At 68.9% G+C, this 1,095-nt stretch overlaps 1 protein-coding gene across 1 annotated transcript in view; it reads left to right on the forward strand.

Moving 5' to 3' along the window:
- Window positions 1–1,095, forward strand: part of PTPRN2 (protein tyrosine phosphatase, receptor type N2) — a 299,480-nt gene that overhangs the window by 262,531 nt on the left and 35,854 nt on the right. Inside the window, exon 14 of the mRNA XM_025044908.1 lies at window positions 868–1,015. Within this exon, the coding sequence (XP_024900676.1) occupies window positions 868–1,015 (148 nt within the window). The remainder of the gene's footprint in view (window positions 1–867; window positions 1,016–1,095) is intronic.

A 1,095-nucleotide genomic window follows, 5' to 3' on the forward strand; every position in this document is an offset into this window, starting at 1 on the left:
CTGCCGAGGGGCTTCGGAGCAGGGGCCACCTGGCCGAGACGCGGCCCGGACGCGTGAAACCGTTTCAGACTGTGGGTGGCGCTGTTCGCAGTGGCAGAGTCTCGAGCCGTCGTTGCCACGTCGATCTGGAGAAAGCGGGCAGAAGGCCTCGAACCGAGCGGAGCGCTGCCTGCGGGTCGCCGTGCGGGTCGAGCTTGGGCAGCAGCACGTGCTCAGCGTCGTTTCTTCTGCTTTCCACGGCGTCCGTGTCCACATGCGACGCCGTTCCCACTGCTCCGTGAGGCCGAGTCCCTCTCGCTGGGGCACAGGGAGCAGGTTCTCCCACGTGTCCCCAAGCCCGCAACCCCCGCCGAGCCTCCCGGACCCCGCGGCCGCGTTCGAGGCCCCACCGTCCCCCTGCCCCGGCCAGACACACCCGCGTCCGTGCCGGCCCCTCCCGGCCTCAGTAACCCCCCCGCTCCAGAGCCCGAGCAGACGCCCCGAAGGCCCCGTCTCCCTCCCGCACTCCGGGCTGGACGTGCTTTTCTGGCATTTTTTGCCAGTTAATCAAATCTGACCTACCACGAGTGTGTCCTTCACACCAGCCGAGGACACGGTGATGTCAGGACCTGAAGGTCCTGGCGGCCACAGCTCCGCACCGTGGTGGACACAGCACAGACACCTTTGAACCACCAAAGGCAACGCGCGCTCAGCCATGTGCATTTTGGGCCCCGGCTCGTCTGTGGTCTCTCCAGACCGGGCGTGATGCAGACCCCCACCCTCGCCCGCACGTGACGTGTGGGCCGCCTCCGCCGGCCTCCTGGCGTCCCCAGTGGCGCCAGGGGAGCCAGCGCGGGCGACGGCCCTGACTCCGTGTTTGTGCCTCAGGCCTACATGGAGGACCACCTGCAGAACAAGGACCGGCTGCAGAAGGAGTGGGAGGCGCTGTGTGCCTACCAGGCGGAGCCCAACAGCTCGCTCGTGGCCCAGAGGGAGGAGAACGTGCCCAAGAACCGCTGCCCGGCCGTGCTGACCTGTACGTACGCCCGGGGCCGTGGGGGCCGTGGGGGTGGAGGCCGTGGGGGCCATGGGGGCCGTGTGGGTAGTGGGGGTCGT

The sequence above is a fragment of the Pteropus alecto genome, unplaced genomic scaffold (genome assembly GCF_000325575.1).
Source record: "Pteropus alecto unplaced genomic scaffold, ASM32557v1 scaffold320, whole genome shotgun sequence".
In the NCBI taxonomy this organism is placed as follows: domain Eukaryota; kingdom Metazoa; phylum Chordata; class Mammalia; order Chiroptera; family Pteropodidae; genus Pteropus; species Pteropus alecto.